This window comes from Antennarius striatus, chromosome 15 (genome assembly GCF_040054535.1).
Source record: "Antennarius striatus isolate MH-2024 chromosome 15, ASM4005453v1, whole genome shotgun sequence".
Lineage (NCBI taxonomy): Eukaryota > Metazoa > Chordata > Actinopteri > Lophiiformes > Antennariidae > Antennarius > Antennarius striatus.
This window is the reverse complement of record NC_090790.1, coordinates 5,447,040-5,465,458: the sequence shown is the minus strand read 5'-3', so window position 1 is coordinate 5,465,458 and position 18,419 is coordinate 5,447,040. Positions and strand designations below refer to the sequence as shown.

At 44.5% G+C, this 18,419-nt stretch overlaps 1 protein-coding gene across 7 annotated transcripts in view; it reads right to left on the bottom strand.

Annotated features, from left to right (window-relative positions):
• The window catches only part of tjp2a (tight junction protein 2a (zona occludens 2)), a 30,674-nt gene that overhangs the window by 1,696 nt on the left and 10,559 nt on the right, over positions 1–18,419 (bottom strand). For 3 of the 7 annotated variants that reach the window (XM_068335712.1, XM_068335711.1, XM_068335706.1), the window contains 22 exons: positions 12,145–12,198; positions 10,230–10,354; positions 10,017–10,119; positions 9,123–9,894; positions 7,902–8,005; positions 6,889–7,042; positions 5,792–5,903; positions 5,293–5,423; positions 5,133–5,211; positions 4,891–5,041; positions 4,580–4,688; positions 3,830–4,049; positions 3,512–3,699; positions 3,333–3,428; positions 3,175–3,254; positions 2,883–3,093; positions 1,923–2,023; positions 1,605–1,829; positions 1,413–1,511; positions 1,102–1,314; positions 489–566; positions 69–154 (listed from right to left, as the gene is read on the bottom strand). In XM_068335712.1, the coding sequence (XP_068191813.1) occupies positions 69–154; positions 489–566; positions 1,102–1,314; positions 1,413–1,511; positions 1,605–1,829; positions 1,923–2,023; positions 2,883–3,093; positions 3,175–3,254; positions 3,333–3,428; positions 3,512–3,699; positions 3,830–4,049; positions 4,580–4,688; positions 4,891–5,041; positions 5,133–5,211; positions 5,293–5,423; positions 5,792–5,903; positions 6,889–7,042; positions 7,902–8,005; positions 9,123–9,894; positions 10,017–10,119; positions 10,230–10,354; positions 12,145–12,198 (3,491 nt within the window). Of the gene's footprint in view, positions 1–68; positions 155–488; positions 567–1,101; positions 1,315–1,412; positions 1,512–1,604; positions 1,830–1,922; positions 2,024–2,882; positions 3,094–3,174; positions 3,255–3,332; positions 3,429–3,511; positions 3,700–3,829; positions 4,050–4,579; positions 4,689–4,890; positions 5,042–5,132; positions 5,424–5,791; positions 5,904–6,888; positions 7,043–7,901; positions 8,006–9,122; positions 9,895–10,016; positions 10,120–10,229; positions 10,355–12,144; positions 12,199–17,439; positions 17,739–18,419 lie in introns of those variants that run through there. The other 4 variants (XM_068335709.1, XM_068335707.1, XM_068335708.1 and 1 more) reach the window with 4 other exon arrangements.

Genomic DNA, 18,419 nt, shown 5'->3' with positions numbered 1-18,419 from the left:
TTTTCCTCTGATAAGGCTAAAGCTCTTAAACACGTCTCACGTTGATGACATCAGAGGGGCGCTCTAACCCGATTGGCTGGGGGCGGTTCAGGTTGGGTTTTGGGAGTTTGACTGGGATGGCGTAGATGTCCGGATGCTTCTGGGCGATTTCCAGCTGCAACGGAGACGAGAGCAGACCCAGATGTGTCACGACTAATAGAACCTTCAGGACAGACAGCAGCTTCCAGCTCGGTTTACGTAAACAGTCAACAAAACCAAAACCCTCGTGTGTGTGTAGAATCAGTGATTTTCACTCATTCTATCTTATTATGACCAAGTTAGACAGACTGTAGCCTTTAAATACCTAAAGTACTTTTGAGTTTAATTTATTCATTGAACACTCAGTAAATAAATCACAACACGTGAACTCTCCCTGTTGCGTCGACATGACGGATCCGCGTTGAGACGAGCTGCTTCAGGCCCCGGACATGAACAGAAATGGTACTGACCCGAGCGCTTTCTGCCTCCTGCAGCTCCAGCATCCTCTGGGCTCGGGCCTGGTGGTCCATCTTCTCAAAGGCTTTAATCTAAGAGGAAACAAAAAAAGATTCAATGAAGATTCATTGCAGAAACTGAGATTCACATGAAGATGATTGTGACGTGAGACAGCAAGTTTAAAGATTCTATTCATTTTGATCAGATTACTGCTTTTCAAGAATGTTTAATGTCCAAAGAAAATAGAACTTGTTGGGTCCAGATGCTGATTCCTTTCATTTTGACTCAAGATATTTACAGAACTGTTCTGGAGAAATCCTGCCGACAAGCAAGCAAACAAACAAACAAACAAACACACCAGCGGGTGAAGACAGGAAATGCTTGGTGGAGCTGATGATGATGGAGAGACGTTGTCACAATAATAAATGTTAATGGATTCATAAAGGAGGGTGACACAAACATGGATGTGCTCGGTTACCTGCTCACCCATTCTCTGCTCATATCAGAAGCGTAAAGAACAAAGGATGAAGGTAGAAGAATGAAAGCGATCGATTAACTGAGGGAAAAACCTGAAGGCTTTAACAGCGATTTAACGATCGATCACGTGAGTCCTCTCACGACGCTAACCTTTCCCAGGAAGGATTTGTTAGCAGGATCCTCCTCCTCCTCCACCTCCTCCCTCTGCTCCTCTGGAGGATGGTTCAGACGGGTGACGCTGGGCTTCGTGGCTACGGGTGGAGGGGGGAGAGGCTTGTTCACACCCACCGCGTCGCTGCTGATGGTGCTGCTGGAGTGCGAGTCGTAGCTCCGCGTCGAGTCAGTGCGAGTCTGAGAGCGTACCTGTCGCAGGAGAGGAGAGTCAGGTAGTTCAGATGATGGGCGGCTGCTTCATGGGCGGGGCGGGGCGGGGTGGGGGGGTGGACGGTGGGACAGCTCACCTTTGGGGGTTCAGGGACAAAAGAGGGGGGAGGGCTGGGATCTCTGTTTAGCATCTCTCTGCTACCTGACCTTCTCATACGAACACGGGGTTCAGGCCTCTACACACACACACACACACACACACGGGTGGTCAGACTACACAAACACAGTGAGATCTGGGAGCTTCGTTCTCGGCGGTCGCCCCCCCCCACCTCGTCAGGAAGGACGGGCTCTGACGACCGGCCGATGGCCGACACCGGGTGCGACTCCTCCGGCGGCTCATCCAGCTCGTTGTCGGTGTAAGCCCCGCCCTCGTCCGCCGTGTCCTCGTAGTCGCTGGTCAGACGGCTGTCCATGCTCAGGTAGTCGGCGCTCATCGCCGACAGGTAGGACATACGGTCGTCATGGAGATCCAGGTCTTCTTCTGAACCGTCCAACTGAGAACGGGAAGCAGATGCGTTCTCACACCGAGCCAATCGGTTCCGTTTGATTCTTGAACGGCCTATCAGCAGCTGGAGGCGGGAACTCACCTTGCCCTCGCACACCCACACGGCTCTGTCCTGCTGCTCCCGGATGGAGTCCTTCACGCTGCCGTACCACGAGTCGTTGGCCGAGTTCAGGTCGATCGTCGCTGAACAAACAAGAACAAAAACATCAGAAAACGGAGATGATGCCCAGGTGTCGTCACGTCATCCGACACTGAAATCCTAGAAAACATTGATTTTAACCCTTGAGCACTGTTTTGGCCCAAAAGTGACATTTTTGTTGTTTTTATGCGTTTCTCTCCCAATAAATCAGTCAGTTAAAAGGCTAAATTTATTAAATTTTGCCAGTAATTTTCTTTCATCTTTATGCAATTTCCTCCGGGATTAATAAAGTATCTATCTATCTATCTGTTTTATAAATTCCTTAATGTCTGTCATTGGAAGTGTATAGAATAGCAGATTTTCACCGTCTACACACAATACCCGATAGGGTCAAAAATGGTCCAATGGACTCCTATTATAACCACATATTTTTGATATACTATAAGCACACACACACATATATATATAATAGTCACAGACCCACTGCCTGTGTTCACACACCTGTAAAAACCTTCATCCAATAGTTGTATTATCTTCATCAGAAGTATTAAACTGTGCACTAACTTGGAAATATTACATATTTTGTGTTTTTCCCATTTTAACGAAAACAGGCAAATTCTAAAGGCAAATTCCATATAAACATATATCATAAAATATATATGAAAACCTTTATATCTATGGATAGGTCTGGAGTAATGGAAAAGATTTGATGCATTGAAAGAAAAAAAAAGAAAAAAATGCAGTACAGAAATAAACACTTTTATGAGACGGCCCTTTTGTGACCCAACTAGGTAATGTGTGTAGCCTTTTTAAAAGGTCCCTGAGGATGAATGACGACAATCTGTCGGCTCGTGTTAGCAGCGTTACACTAACTCTGAAGCTAGCGTAAAGGGTTAAACCCACCAGTGAAGAGATGGGAGCAGGTCTTCCTCAGCTTGACGGCCTGCTCGTAGAGTTTGCGTGAGCTGCGACTGGAACCGGGGACGAGCCGGCTCCTCATGGTCTTCACCCCCTGCTTGCTGTCCGGGTTGAGGAAGATGACGATGGGATACCACTGGGTGTAGTTCAGAGTGTCCACAGCTTTGGGAGTCACGTCTAACAGAGCGTGGAGGTCCTGACGGAGGAGGAGAGGCGACTGGATGTTGGAAATCAGTTCGTAAATAATTTCATAAAGCAGAATTTGATGTTTTTTTACCTGTTCGATGATTTGCCTGATGGTGTTGAGCCTCACGACTCCGGACGATTTGTCACTTCCTGCATCCTTGGGCTCCGTTTCTAATGACAGACGAAATGAATCACAATAAGATGACCGACTTTACCGCGTGACTTAAAACAACTGATGTTAGCACTTACTGGCGATGACGAATTCATCAGGCATGTCGCTGGCTAGCTTTTCATTCACCCCATCGGAAATGGGCCCAAATATGACGACAGGCCTCTTGAAACCAGCTGAAAAACATTCAAGGGATCCAAGTTCAGTCCCCAGCAGACGGAGAGCGACTCCACAGACGACCGCTGCGCTTCTCTGCTACCTTCACGTAGGACCACTCGCTCGTACGCTGGGAAGCGCGTGGCGAGTGGAGCGGCGCTCAGGTCCTCCCGGCTCTTTCGTAAGTCTTTCTTCTTGGCTGCCCTTTGACCCCTCAGCCTCCAGAAGTCTCCTCTGTCGTTACCCGCTGCTGCCCGAGCAGCATTCTGCACGTTGGCCATTTGTTCCGCTCTGTGAGACGAAGGGAAAAAGAGCTGCGTCACTTTCCTTTTTACCTGCAGGGACTCTTGACGACACGGGACCCTGTAATGTCTCTTGATTTGGTCACATGACTCCAACACAACACACGCTACCAACACACCTGCTCTTGTTGGGGATGATTCCCTTCTCCAGCAGCTGGTTGTCGCTGCCGGTCCGGATAGCCAGCCAGTTGCCCAGTTTCCCATCATACAGCGTGTCCGTCACTTTGAAGATCTCCCCTCGGTTGAAGGCGAGGCACTGAGGAGCCTCCTTCTCAAATTCAAAGTGAGTCCTGACGAAGAAAGAGTCTCCTCTGCCGGACGAAAACACGTCTTTGTAAACTGAAACAGACGACAAAGCCAGGACAATCGGTGCCAATCCTTCCACGGAGTCACAACAGTTCTAAACAGAGTCTTTTTCTTCAAGTGTTGCTGAGAGAAAACCCAGGCGTGAATGTGTGTGTTCAGTTGTAATATTTTATCCTGTATTTATTTGCTAAGATACTTCCAGTTGTGTTGGTGAAAGTCTTTCTGCAGTCGGTCAGAGGGTTTTTGAAATCAACACCAAACACTTCTGTAACGTTTACAGTTTGGTGACTTGAACGCATCACGTCATCCGAGGTGACTCTTAGCTTCTTAAGCACTGGTTAAACTTGCTAACGGTAGTTAGCTGAATCATTTCTGTTTTAGGTTGTTTTAGGGGATGATTGCTTTTAATTTCACCGAATACAAAAAACAAAACTCTAGAGCCAGAGTAATAAACACGGTTACACGACTGTGAAAATGTCTTGTGTGCATGTTTAGAGAATTTCATCAGTTTCAGCCCCTTGTAGCCGGTCGTGTTGCTGATGGTGTTCAGAGCGTCACGCTACCGTCAGGTTTGCTTTGTGCAAGAATGGTCACATCTTCTCCTTTGGGAATCTCCAGCAGGTAGAGGACAGCATCCTCACGCACCATGCCTCTGAAGTCCACGTTGTTCACCTGAAACAGACAGAAGTAGCTAAAGAAACAGTCCAGCCCTGTAGAACACATGGATACATCACCATCCCTGTAACACCACTGGAGCAGACAGTAAGTTACACATCATTGTGAACTGTACATTGTTGTAAAACAGTTGTTCAGTCCTATTGATCCTTCTCTAATGACTGATCGGGTTCTGATGCGGAACAGATCCGAGCCTCACTTTCATGATCTGGTCTCCCGTGCGGAGACCTTCCTGCTCAGCCGCGCTGTCCTCCTGAACGCCAGCGATGAAGATGCCGACATCGTTTCCCCCCGCCAGCCTGAGACCCACGCTGTCCCCTTTCTTGAAATGCACCATCACTGTGCTCGGCCTGCACGAGGGAAGAAAGCTCTGTGTAACCTCAACACAGGAAGGAGGGTGGAAGATGGAGACAGCATCTCTACATCACGACACAAACGGACCCGTATAGTTCCAGGTCTTCTGCGCTCGGCTTCATGGGCACCTTAGGAGGAGCACGAACCTTCGGCACCACGGCAACTGCTGTCAAGGAAACAGAATAAACTTTCCCGCTTGTACAATCGCTCCTACGTGAATCCAGTATTACAATCCAAACAGGTCTACCTGGTGGCGTCTCTGATCGCGGCACTTCCCGCTCCGCTGGCGAGGAGGGCGTGTCCTCCGGGGCTCTGTCAAGACCTCTGAATGGCGTTGCTCTTGCACCCATTTTGGCCAGCCTGCTGGGCGGGTCATCTCTGGAAAAAAAAAATTAAATGATCAAGAATTGACTCAAAAACTGAAGTTTGGTTGGGAATTTTTAGTCGCATGTCTTCCTGAATCAAACTGCTGCCTCAGAGGGTTTCCACCAGACAGTTGAGAAATAAATGCAGAGACAAGTTAATGATACCGCTTTCAGTTAAGAGGAAACTCATTTATTTAATGCAATGGATTGATTCGGCTTTGAGAGACACACACATCAACATAATCCTGCATTATCCTGATCCACTGCTGTTTATAACAACGAAAAAACGTGGAAAGATGTTGTGAAATCTCCATTGAAGCCCCTCAAGTCTTACCTGGGAATAAAAAAGTCCTTGTCGTGACCTAAACTCTGACATCTCACCTGGGTTTGTCTCTAAGCCTTTCATTTGAGGAGTGGGAGGAGAGGTCGGAGTGGGGGCCCCGCCTGTCGTCCTGTGGAGAGTAAGAGCGGTACGACTCGATCTCTGAGATATCTGAAACAAAACAGGTTGGACAACATCACGACCTTTCTGGATCGACCTTTGTAAGGGGTGGGTGACCTTCATGTTCAGGTGACAAAAACATGTGGAGGAGGAGCAATCAAAGGACACACACACACACACACACACGAAGGTTCCATCAGGGCAGAAGGTGGATGACGACCATCAGGAGCATCACAGGGATGATGAGGACAGAGAACACACACATTCAGGAGCTTTGACTGATTTTCCTTCAGGATTAATGAAACAAAACCAAATTGCTGCAAAGATAAATTAAGAAGATGTACTTCAGCTAAAAGTCTACACACACTGGAATGTGACGACTCGTCACAGCTGCTCAGAGCGAAGCTGGACGCGGCCCGGGGAGGGGCTGTGACACAAACCTTCACTTAATGAAATTTTGTCACAGGAGGATTACGACGTGAGATTAAATCACCCTGTCTGAAGCAAGTCAGCTGTTATGCACACACACACACACAGTCCCAAAACCAGACAAAATGGGTCACAGGTCTGCCCCCCACTCACTCACACACACACACACACACACACACACACACACACACACACACACATTTGGTCAGCGAACATAAACAATTCTCTCATACTCAGACCAATCACAGCATGTGATTTTGTCATGTGACATTAAAAAGGGTATAAAGGAGTCAGGAATGATGGGTGAGGGAGGGAGTGATAGAGGTGAACGACCCCGTGGGGGTCGGGTTAGCTCCTGCCGCTGGGACAACGTCGTATAATGTTAGTAGACATTTAATCAAATAATACTAAATACTGATGTGTGAGTAAAACTTTATTTATGAAGGGTTTGCGAACAAATACAACAACAATGGTTCCACAGTTGATTCTTGTGACATTCACATGGATTATATATATATGTATATATATATGATGATGGCGGCTACTGTCCAGGTTAGCTTCTACACTGGATAGGACCGGCTGCTTTTCAGTGTCGAAGGTGTCTCACCATCGAGCTCCGAGTCGCTGTCCACCATCGGGGGGACGCGGATCAGCACCTGCTGCTTGTCGCGCTGCACCACCAGCTGCAGCTTCCCACGAGACTTCTCGATCAGCTTCCCGGCGTCACTGAGAGACAGATTCTCTGTCGCTGTTCCGTTAATCTGACCCAAAAAAAAAAAAAAAAACAGTATAAATTCTGAGCAATCACTACATGTAAGAGTTCTGAAACTTCTTGTAAGTGAAAGAACAATCCTTTCTTTGGAAATCTTTTTGAAAAGCTAGCAGCTAAACTAAAGATGATCAACTACAAAGTGGATCAACTCCATCCTCTAACTGAGAAGGTACATCATTTTTTTGGTCACGTTTATCCATTTCATAAAACATCACATGTTTTAGAAGTCAGGATCCTTTGCTCGTGAACGTCAGTGTGTTTATTAAAGCATCACACCAGAGAAATCCTGTTCCACTCTGCTGCAGCGCTCTTCATCATCTGCTCAAAAAAGGCTGATGATTATAAACATGGAGTTTCATTTTGCTTCTGTAAGACGCGTTTCTTGATCGTTTGTGAAATCAGAACACCAGATGTCCACTCTCTTTTACATTCCGTCAGGTAATCCTCTGGATTAAAATTCCTCACTTTGGTTAATTAATCTCAGTCTGCCGTCCTGCTGCTCTTATACTGATCTGTCTCAAACCATCAAGCTAAAACACAGAAGTGTGTGGATCTGACTGACGAGAAACCAACACATCAGATTACATTACTTCAGTCATCAGATTGTAGTCACACAACACACTGAGTCACAGGGGGTTCACTTTGATCTAATACCAGTCATTTTTTTGCTGAGGAATTTTTCCTCGGTTCAATTTCCAGTTCTCAATCCTCAATATTAGCTCTTTAAGATGAAAATATTACACAATACTATTAAAGATGTAACAATAATAATAAAAAAAACCGCGCGCAAAATCGATACCAAGTCAAAGCTTCACAATATGCATGTTGAGATAAAACCTTAACTTTACCTTTAATATAATGTCTCCTTCCTGCAGATTCCCGTCTCTGCTGGCCAGTCCAGTGTTGGTCATCTCTTTGATGAAGAGTTGGCTGCCCAGACGAAGACCATACTCTGGAGAAAAACAAAAAAGAATCAGCTTTAGTAAACTGACTATAAAACTCATTTTTCCAGAGTAAATGACTGATCGGTTTGTGTTAACACACAATCTCCCTTCCACAACAGCAGCAAGAAGAATGGACGCCCTTCAGAATCATGTGGATTTCCATATAAATCGGTTATAAAATGTGTTCTGATCTTCATCGAAGTCACAACAATAAACAAACCCAGTCTGTGTAAATTGCAAATTGACCTATTGTAGTGATTTTATTGAACATAACATGTAAGCATTCACAGTGCAGGGTGGAAAAAGTATGCAAACCCCAATCAGTGTGATGAGATTGATTGTGTTGGTTGAAGCTGCCCCGCTCTATAAGCAGCACACACCAGTGTGAGCTGGCTGCTCTCCAGTAGCATTGATTCACTGATGTGAACCATGCAGCACAAAACAGCTCTCAAGACGACCTGCGATCAGGACCTGTTGACTCGCATGAAGCTGCTAAGGGTCAGTAACTCTAAAAGCCTAAAACCACCTGTGGCCCAGTCAGAGTCCTGACCCCGACCCTCAATCAGGTGTTCAGGTCTGATCTGAACCTACAGAAAAGGTTTGGTTGAGGTTGTTGCTGCAATGAAGGTCAACCAGTCACTAAATCCCAGTATTTGCATACTTTTCCCACCCAGCACTGAGAATGATTACATGTTGTGTTCAAGAAAACATAAAAGCAACTTTTTGTCCATTGGGTTTGTCGACTTTTGTAACTTCGATAAAGATCAGAACGCAGAAGAACAAGTAATCACATTCTTGCATACTTTTTTTTTTGCACCTGTATCCGGCTGCTCAGGACTTCACCCATCAGCCATTGATTAGTAGTAATTGTTTCTGTTTGCAGAAAGTAATTCTTTGACCAGACAGATAGGGACTCACAGGATGTGAAAATGAAAACTTAATTTCTTCTGAGCTGATGTTCTTAAAGACTTCCAAGACAATAATAAAAAACAAAACTTCCTGTTTTTCGAGACAAACTGCATATTTCAAACTTTCCAGATTGGTGAAAACACAGATCTGCGACAAAACGCCTTCAGTTCAGATTCAGTGTGACACTTAGAAGTAATAACTTTGTTGGTTTCTCACCTTCGTTGGGCCGGTTCTTCAGCAGCAGCACGTTCAGAGGTTTCTCCAGCGGTTCCACGTCCCGGGCGGCGCGGGGCAGAGGGATGGGCACGGCCACGGGCGACGGCGAGCGTTCCAGACGGTCTCTGCTGCCGCTGCGCTTCATCGGTTCCTCGTACTTCCTGGGGTCGGGAGGGCCCCGGTCACGTCCTCGCTCGAAGCTGTGGTCGCGTCTGTTGCCTCGCGGCGGGCTGTAGCTGTCACGTCTGCGCCGCAGGTCGGGGCTGTTGGTGCGGTCCAGCGTCCGATCGCTGCGGTAGCGTCTGTCTGGGCTGTAGCCCCGGTCCAAGGCGCGCTCGCTGCGGTAACGCCGATCAGGACTGTACTCTCGGTCTAAAGCTCGATCGCTGCGGAACCTCCTGTCGGGGCTGTAGTCGCCGCGGTAGGGGCGGTCCGGGCTGGGCTCGCGTTCCAGAACGCGGCCTCTGCTGCCGTCCCTCCTGTGCCGGTCCGGGCTGAGGTCTCTCTCCAAACTCCTGCCGCGCTCCCGCCGGTCGAAGTCCCTGTCGTAGTCGCGCTCGCGGGTGTGATAGCCGGAATCCATGTAGCCCCCGCCGGCTCGCTCCCTCTCCAGGCTGTGGTCCCGCCCACCGCCGCCCTGGCCACTGTACACGCTACGGCGGTCCTGGTCGTAGTTGTAATCGTCGTTGTAGTCGTTGCTGAAGACTCTGTCGTCGGGTGACGGGGGGCGGTTCATCACGTTGACGGGGACTTTCCTGGGTCTTTTCACCGTCTGTTCATACGAGAAATAATGTTTCAACACAACCAAAAAATAAATCCAAGCTGCACCATGATCAAATCAATCGTCCATAATTAATCAATAACAAAACAACAAGACTGAAAAGGTTTACTCACAATTTTGGCTACTTTGCCACATTTCCTGAGGGTGTTAACGGCAAAGGAGTGGATCGCCCCCTCCATGGGGATGGCGTTCACCTGTACCACTCGGTCTTTCTCACTGAACACACACACACACACACACACACACACACACACACAAGTTCATTTAAACGTGCAGACGGTCGTGTTTAAATGATGGTCAGATTCACAACCAGCAGCCGTACGCACAACAACAATCCATCGGCCGGCCCCCCTTGGAGAACGTCGGACACCACGATGGACGTCTCGCCGGTGTCCTCGTTCGGGTTGTCCCGGCCCCCGGACACGGCGATGCCAAAGCCCATCTTTGGATCCTGAGAAAAAGAAAAATCATAAAAATCCTTTGTAGCCTCCAACTATTCTGCGTCACAAAGGTCAGATAATCCCTACGTGTCCGACTCCTGCAGCGTGTGATTAAATATGATGCTGATCCTTCTTAAAGTCGCCATTCATGTATGAGAATGAATGCTGGTGGAATAAAACCGCTCCACGGACGAAAGGTCATGCCGTCAGACGCTCCCCGCTTCTTTGGAACAGGTTTGGGCTTTAAGCAATTCCACCTGCCACTGCTCCAGTTTGGACAGATGAGATGAGGTCAGAGATTTGATGGCCCTATCTCTTTATCCTCCCCCCTTCCATCTGTAGTCATACCCCCCCCACCCTCACCCTCACACACACACACAACTCCACACTTCCCTGTGTGCAGCAGACGGCTGTAGAGGCAGATGGAGGGAGAAAGTACAAGCTGAGAAACAAACTGAGTTGAATGAATCTGTGTGGTTTTAAGCGGCTAGAATATTCTACATCAAGTAAAAATGAGCATGTAGTTTTTGAACCGGGGAGAATCCAAGAATCCAACAGTCATAGACAAGATGACATCAGAAATGACATCAAAGTCTCACATTACTGTTCCCACCACAGGTCCAGATCAGACAGGATGGACTTTAATGCTATGAGGTGACCTTCTGCTGCCTTACTGTACATCAATATTCAGGTGCAACCTGCGATGCTACCTGTGAAGTGTTGTCTTACATACGGCAGGTAAATGTGGAAACGCTGCATAACCTCCAGTAACTTGTCTTTATTTCATGATTATCGTGTAAGATAATCTCACCTCACGCTCAGGGAGGACTCATAGACACATGCCTTTCCGTAATAAGCTGAGAAAAACAAAAATGTCTGTCGTTCATTTCCCGAACGCTCAACGAGGATAAAACCTGACGGCCAGAGCGGAGCTCGACAGCTGGCCTCGCTGAGGTGGAGAATCCGGGGTCACAAGCCCGAGGCGGGAGACCTTTCTGCGCTAAATCTGCTTTTCTGGCTTCAGTGAACCTCTGCACGAGACATTGGGCTCATCATCGTGATTGCCTGATTCATTTTTTTTCTTATAAAAAAAAAAGAGTGGTACAAAAACACAAAACTGTCAATTCTCGGAATGATTCTACGAAGGACAAATTAGATATTAATATTCTAGTTAATTTTCTTACAAGTATTCACTGGGCAAAGCAAATATATTAAGAATTGTTAAGCTTACATTACACAAAATAAAAAACTAATTCATAATGTTTACAGAGATTCTGTCAAACAAAACAATTGGTTAACCTTTTAGGATGACTAAATGTTGGATTCAGAGCCGATGCCTGCCTTTCTGAGACATGACTGTCACAAGTCTAAACATATACTGTAAGGAATCTGAAGATAATTTAAAAAAAACACTAAAGTTGGTTTTTTTTAATCAGTTTAAACTTGGATTTTCTGACACCTGGACCAAAACAGCATCAACATTAAACCACTTAGATCAGGAAACTAAACAAATGTGACTGTTTAGCTGTCGAAGTCTTTCTGCGTTCATAATATTTGATTTGCTGTGTTTTTGTTCCTTCATATTTAATTTTCCTGATTGCGTGAGGCGACTCTGGCTCCCGTTCAGTCGACAGGAGCGTCTGCCACATCTGTAATCTGAGCGTTCTGAACTACTATCCGACCGCAGCGTGACAAACTAATCACCTAAATGGCCCCCCCGTGTCACCGCGAGGCTTTGCAGCTGTGGAGGGAAACACTGAATGAGATGAGGTGCGTTGTGTTTGGATGCGTCTGGACTCACCCTCTGCAGGGTCACGGTGTACTGCTCCCACACCGTCTCCTCCATCACCGGGTTCTGAGGAGAGACGGGGCAGATTACTGAGGGTGGTTTCATTTCACTGGACAGATTAATAATGTATTACATGATGTAACAAACAACGACCGTTCATTAGCCGATGCCGTCGTTACACAACCAGGAGATCCCAGACGAACAATGATGAGACACTGCTGGACTGTTTACGACAACTTACAGGCTGATCAACAATAAATATACTGCTGTTAGTTTGCGAAACAAGCGCTAGGAAGCAATATTTCACGATGGGAGTACAAACGCAACATAATCGACACCCACAAATCAACTCAGTAAAGTCCAGGGTACATTTACTAATCATGTTTTGAATTATTACCACTAGAGCCCAAACGCTCCTGATCTGATCATGAGTTTGGTGTCCAACAAAGCTAAAAATACCCAAAAGGTGTTCAATCCTGACAAAAAAACAGGGATAATCTGTTTATATGTCATTATTTTTAGATCATTAATCAAACCAATCCTTCCATCAAACTCATGTTAAAATAACACTTTAACAGATCAGGTGAATGTTTGCTTTCTAACATCCCAAGATTCACAAGTCACACTTCAGAGCGCAGCACCGATTAATTAAAAAGTTTATTCTGGACAGCTCAGATCTCACCGGCCTTACTTCAACAATTCTGTTAATAACCATCAAACAATCACTTTACAACCCATGATGCCACTTTCCTAGATCCCGCCAGTCACAACAAAACTCATCGCAACTCGTTTCAGAACCGCTGGAGTCCGACTCTTGCCCCAAGAGTTGAAGTGGAGAGCTGGTTTGAGAATCACTCACGAGTCCCTGAAGGATACGTATGGTCTTGACGGCGTGGGCCCATTTCCTGTGCAGACTGAGGACAGTCTTCATCGTTGGCGCTCTCCGTTTCCGATCCGCGTCCCTCCCTGTTCACAGCCAGCGGCGCACTAACAGACTGATGTGCGCCACTGCCTCCTCCATGGCCACAGCTGCACCACCACCAGCAGCTCCCTTCCTGCATCTGCCCGCCCGCCTTTGACGTAAGAGGGATTCTGCTGGCCTACATTCAGGACAAATCCCACCGTCTGCAGGCGGTGCAAACACACTGACACACCAACTCCTCACTGTTCACAACCACAACGCCAAACAAAACCTACACACACTTTGGGTGTCATGTTTGGTCACAAGGTTTGTTAGCAGAGATTCACACGTCAGCAGAGACAAGCTGACACTGAACACGCGTCGAGTGGAGGTTGGGGTTAGTGACGGCACAATGGGGGGGATGTGAGGGTACTGAGGTTTTTCAGTAACTACACAAAAGTGAAATCTGTGTGTCAATCAATTACCCAGGTGTAAAGAAACAGAGGAGTGGCCGCCTACTTTCAAGACTTAACTTCAGGTGAGGTTAGGACAATATTAAATTCATGACAAATGAGTCTTCAAAAATGAGCCTGATTCCAGTATTATTGAGGTTCCACTGTCATTTTTGTCCTTTACATTTTAAGCTTGTAGTTTTGGGATGAAAACTGTGCAATGTTTTTCATTTCGTTTAAGCAAACTAACAGCCTAAACATTGTTCTCTCAACTTAATCAACTGTCTTTAGTGACCTGAAACAAACATGGGATTTATTCAGGGATGATGACTTGAATGGAGACGCACAATACACTCCTATTCTGTAATGATGTAACAATCGTAAAACGGCACCTAAAGATATTTTTTGGTTCCGTAATTGTAATTTATGCTGCTGACAGAACACAGCAACATCATCCCTTTAATTCAGGTTCATCCCTTCATTCTTGTTCAACAAGAATGAGAGAAAACGGTGTAGGCAGTTCTTCAAAAATTTGTTGTTTTTGAAAAACCAAACCATGACAGGTTTGGGTTAAAGCAGATTACCTTTTTTTTTTTAAATAAACAACTACTTCTATCTTTTTTGAAAAAGCTCTGACTTGACATGATCCAAACAATGACTTAAAAGCATTCCTACACTCCCCGCAGTGAAATAACAGTAATTAGGGAAGCATAAAGTGCATCTGTAACAGCTCAGAATTACCGGGTTTACCCTTCAAAATAGTGAAAAATGATGCATATCACTTGAATGCTGATTTTAAAGCTTGTAGCTACTAGCAAAGCTCTGAAATTTATATCTTCTTTCAATGTAATAAAAGTACTTCTAGTATTAGATTGATATGTTTTGTTGTCCAAAAACAATTGCCTGGATAAATTCCAGATTGCCAGTGGCCTAACAAGATGTAACATAACCCATGCAGCAGAGCAGAATGCAACTACGTGTGGACAGAACAAACATTTCAGCTCATGACAGTCAGAGAAACATCTTGGAAGCCTGATGTGAGGCAAACCAGCTTCAGCCGGGTCATCTTGTGCTACACGATACGACTGTGATGGGTGCCTGAGGCTAGGCTAGCTGGATGAGCCTTGGCTTCCGGAACGCTGGCTGTTACATAACAAAACACACATTTTCACTAATGAGGTGAGAAGCTGAAATAATGGGCTTTTGAAAACAAATTATTCAGACAAATTATTCAGAGCAGGGGCCAAAAAAACCCCCATACAAATACTGTAAATACAAAAATCATTCTATCAATTATTTGCATGTCTGAAATGGTCTGTCTCAGAAATTCTGAGAGATCTCACTGATTTTCTTTCATTTCTTTTCTTGGAAATGTTGATAATTCTGAGATGAGAACTAGATGAATTCATATGATGCACAGCAAAATTAAGTGCTTACGTATTAATCTTAACACAGTACTTATGGCATATGCAGTTTGTTAGGGGAGTTAGAGTTGCTTTTACTGTATGCCTGCACCACCCAGCAGCTGTCCATCAAGCGGTCCGGCTGACTGAACATTGCTGCCCCCTGCTGGGAGAACAGCTGCTCTGCACGCAGCTTCAGCGGAACCACACGATAGATCCCCGACAGTGATGTCCTTCAGGATACTATCAGTGTCACTTTTTTTTTTTTTTTAAATACATTTATTGAAGAAAATTCAGTACAGCATACAAAAACAGTATACAATACAAACAGAGAGCATATAAAAGAGTTGCCAGGGGGTATGACCACATGTCCTTACATTACACAAAAACACCTAAAGCGGAACATATGTTTAAGGTCTTCACAGCTTTTTTGTTGTCAGAGCCGTCAATAAGCTGTATATATTGTTCGACATCTTTAAGAAAATGAATAAAATTAGGGGTTTTTTTGCTGAATTTACATTTATGAATAAAAAATTTAGCCAGAATTATTAACAGATTTATAAGAAAATAAGCCTTTTCCTCTTTCTTAGAGCACTTATAAAAACAAAAAACAACATTTTCCCAAGATAGGGTAAAGTCCTTGGAAACATAGTCTATAATGAATCTACTGACATCCTTCCAAAGTTTTTTCGTATAAGGGCAATGCCAAAATAGATGTAGCACAGTCTCTGGGTAGTCCACACAGAAAGAACAGTCTGTATTTATGTCCCTTTTGAATTTAACCATGTAGTGATTTGCAGGATAGTATTTATGAATAATTCTGAAGGAAACTTCCTTCACCTTATTGTAGATGAGATATTTGTGTGGAATCATCCAGACCTTGTTCCAATCAATGTTATTCACAAAACGATTCCAATAAGAAACAACATAAGAAACACAAACAACATCTTTCTGGAATAGAGCACGTATATGTCTGTTGTTATTACGGGGAAAGGTCGAAAAACAAATTATCCCTATGTGAGAATCAATTGGATTAGGTACGGAGATTGAGGGGGGTGGGTTGGGAAGATTTCTGAAAAGCATTAAAGTACCTGATGGGATAGCGTCAAACACTATGGCGAATTCCCTGGGAGTAACAGGAAATTCATACTTGGATAAAAATTCCCTATAAGTAAGCAAAAGTCCCTCTCCATTAAACAGCTGACTTACCAGAAGAATTTTGTTCTGAACCCATCTGTCCATAAAAAGTGATTTATTCTTGAAAAGAATATCTCTATTATTCCATATTAAGTACCTGTGAGGAGAGAAGTTATGTTTATAGATTAGAGACCACGATAGAAGAACTTGCCTGTGAAAAGCTGACAATTTTACAGGAAGTTTGTCTACATTATAATTACAACTGAGAATAAAGTGTAAACCACCAAAGCGAGAGAAGATGTACTGAGGAATGAAGTTCCAAATTGAGACAGGATTTTTGAGAAAGTGTCGAGCCCAATTTATTTTAAATGTATTATTAAGAGTATCAAAATCTAGGAAGTTAAGCCCCCCATGTTCATAGTCGTTCATAACAACTCCTTTCTTGATATAATGTGTACGATTTTTCCAAATAAAATCAAAAAGTAAACGGTCAATATTTCTGATAGTTTTATTATCCAGATGTGTGGGGAGAGCTGCATAGGTGAGCCGAGAAATACCTTCAGCTTTAGTGAGAAGGACTCTGCCTTTAAGGGACAGGTCCCTCTGCAACCACTGATTTAGTTTAACTTTGGTTTTTTGAATGATCGGGTCAAAGTTCAAAATACATCTCGAATTCTGGTTTTTAGAGATCAAGAGCCCTAAATAAGTGACTTCCTCTTTGACAGGAATATTACAAATGGAATTTGCGTTACTATTTTTAACAGCTAATAGCTCACATTTATTCAGATTAAGGCATAGGCCAGAGGCCTTAGAGAAATCATTGATTACATGAAGAGCAACGGGGACTTGGTTAGCATTTTTTAGGAAGAGAGTAGTATCATCAGCCAGTTGGCTGATAATAACAGATTTGTCAGCTATAGAGATTCCTCGCACTGCACTGTTAGTGATACGGTTCGTGAGAATCTGAGTACAGAGTAAGAAGAGGTAGGGGGAGAAGGGGCATCCCTGGCGGTACTATCAGTGTCACATTAGTGGGACACACACCGATGGTGACATGGTAACTGAGAACATACGAGAATTTTTTTTATTTTTTTATTTTTATTTTTTAAAGATGAGCCTCAGTTATGAACACAAATGTCACCTTGTAAATTAGACCTGGTGGAAAAAGACAAAAGTCGATGAATCCAAACGAGTTATCAACGTTTTAAAGGAGATGTTAAAAACTCTGAACGCGACTGAAATCACCATCATGATGCTAGCTGCTACCACAACAGGTGGAACCGGGGCTCACCCACACTCCAGTCCCCACAAACTACTTCCAAGACGCCGCAACAAGAGTTTCACCGTAGTCTCGGGTACTTTTTTTTATTTTTAGTAAATATAAATACTACAGAGTTTACTATGAAGTACTTACGGTGAAGTAGTGAGTCGCATATCTGCTGAGGGAGAGCGGCCCTCCTCCGTTCACTGGCATCCCGCACTTTGAACTGTCTGGTACCAAAGATTAAACCAAAGCTCCACCGCTGAGTTTACGTGAGGTTATAGACTTGAGTTTGAAAACAAAAAAAAACAGTTTCAAAGTTCTGTAGTCCGTGTATGTCTGGTCTCGTTAACATTAGATATCACCATAGAACTTTCTAAAACATGAAAATTATACATTCGGGACAAAAGTTAGCGGCGACGTCTCCCTGGGTCGGTGCAGACCGAACCAAAGGAGAATGGGGGTGACGCCGGAGGCTAAAATTAACAAAGAGTACGTATATGACAGGAAAATACGACAAAGTGTTATTATATAAACCACGATTGAGTCATAAAATGTATGTATTTGTGTAACTGCGATGACGAAACGATAATATTATTGTAGATATATAACAAAAGAAAAAAAGACCACACCCGTACTAACGCGGAAATGGATGCGTCCAAAATTCCCATCGATTTTCGGAGCGCGTCCTGTGAGACGGAGACCGAACGCATTTCACAAAGCTTAGCGCAGAAACCAGACTAGTACTGCAAATGTTATTAGTACTTTTAAAATATTTGGTGAATCTAACAAATTTAGAAACAGGGACAAACAACAACTGACAAATGCAGTTCACCCAAAAGATGCTGAATGAGGTAGTGAGTAGGAAAAATGATTGCTTGATGTACTGCGTTTCCCCTTGAGCAAGACAGCATTATCTTGAAATAATAAAAGACTTGAAATAAATAAATGCAGCAAAATTAGAAGAATCAAAGAGCTGAAGCATCATTATTTTCAATGAAACTAAGATGCTTAAAGAATGCAAGGTTTCTTTATATATGGGCAGCTGAAGGAAAGACCTGATACAACTAGACAGCAAGTACAGGTTCTGCACAATAGCCTATTGTTTCTGTGTGAGTGTGTATTCAAGTCAG